This window comes from Antrostomus carolinensis, unplaced genomic scaffold (genome assembly GCF_000700745.2).
Source record: "Antrostomus carolinensis isolate BGI_N321 unplaced genomic scaffold, ASM70074v2 scaffold31231, whole genome shotgun sequence".
Classification (NCBI taxonomy): Eukaryota; Metazoa; Chordata; class Aves; order Caprimulgiformes; family Caprimulgidae; genus Antrostomus; species Antrostomus carolinensis.
In genome coordinates, this window is record NW_010293986.1 from 1,776 (window position 1) to 2,987 (window position 1,212).

At 61.9% G+C, this 1,212-nt stretch overlaps 1 protein-coding gene across 1 annotated transcript in view; it reads left to right on the forward strand.

Annotated features, from left to right (window-relative positions):
- Positions 1-1,212, forward strand: part of CUEDC1 (CUE domain containing 1) — a gene marked incomplete at its 5' end in the record, with an annotated part of 5,289 nt that overhangs the window by 1,143 nt on the left and 2,934 nt on the right. Inside the window, one exon of the mRNA XM_029087347.1 lies at positions 461-645. Coding sequence (XP_028943180.1) covers positions 461-645 — 185 coding nt within the window. The remainder of the gene's footprint in view (positions 1-460; positions 646-1,212) is intronic.

Here is a 1,212-nt window from a genome sequence, read left to right on the forward strand (position 1 = left end):
AATTTGCTGTCTCTGCTTTTTAGATAAGGGGAAATAAAAGCAGCGACGCTGGCTGAGACCCTTCTCCCTTCTCCGCACCAGGTTCTGCCTTGGCTCAACCTCACAGTTTAAAGTTAAATATCTTTGCAAGACTGTGCTCCACAAAGGAGCTTTTCCAGAGGCACCGCTTCCTCCCCGTGCCACGCTGACCCCAGATGGAAAGGTCCTTGTTCCCACATGGGATGTCTGTCCCCTCCTGCCCCTGCCCTGTCCCTCTTTGTTCCCTTTGAGCAGCACCATCCTGAGCAGAGCCTGGCCAGGGGGATGGTGCCTCGGGCTGTCGGGTGCTGGCATAGGGAGGGACACGATGCCCATCGGGGTTAGGGGTGCAGCGGTGTAACAGAGGAGCAGGAGGCTGGGCTCAGCCTGAGGTGCTGCTCCAGGGGGGCCCCTGCATGCCCCGAGCCCACCGACCGACCCGGGGCTCCCCCGGCTGCCGGCAGCCCGTGCCACGGGGACTCGTCCCTCGGGGCCAGGGCTCCCTGGAGCAGGAGCGGCGGTGGAAGCAGTACCTGGAGGACGAGCGGATCGCGCTCTTCCTGCAGAACGAAGAGTTCATGAAGGAGCTCCAGAGGAACCGGGATTTCCTCCTCGCCCTGGAGAGAGGTGAGAAGTGCCTTCAGAAACCTCTGCCTCCGCTTTTTGGGTGTGTGTGTGTGTCCCAGTGACACTGGTCAACAGCAGCATTGCCCGTGTCATCGTGGCCAATGCCAAAGCAGAGTCAGTGTGGGATGTGGCCAGGCTTGTGGTGGGGGGTCCGACCTGCTGGCACCAGGCAGTGGGCTGCTCCCTGAGCTCAGGCTCCTGATGTTCAGCCACTTGCCATGAGGCTCTTCTCCCCCTGCTCACCTCTCTGCCGTGTCTCTGGCACCAAAGCCCAGCACAATCCATAGCAAGGAGCCTCGGAAATGCCCTCTGAGCCCAGCCTGGCTGCTGTGCCCTCCCCTCTGTGTGCCCTCCCCAGCTGCTGGCAGGGCCTGACCTGGGCACTGCAGGGAGGGCTCAAGGGTGTTGGTGGTTTTACTGGTGCTGAGCAAAGAGCTGCCCTTCCCCTCCCTCATGCTGCTGTTGGTTCCCAGCCCCCTGGCCAAGGGGCTGTCTTCCTCGGAGGTCTTGCTGGTGGTTTGGAGGGTCCCAGCAGCACCCTGACCACAGGGCTGGGAAACCACCAGT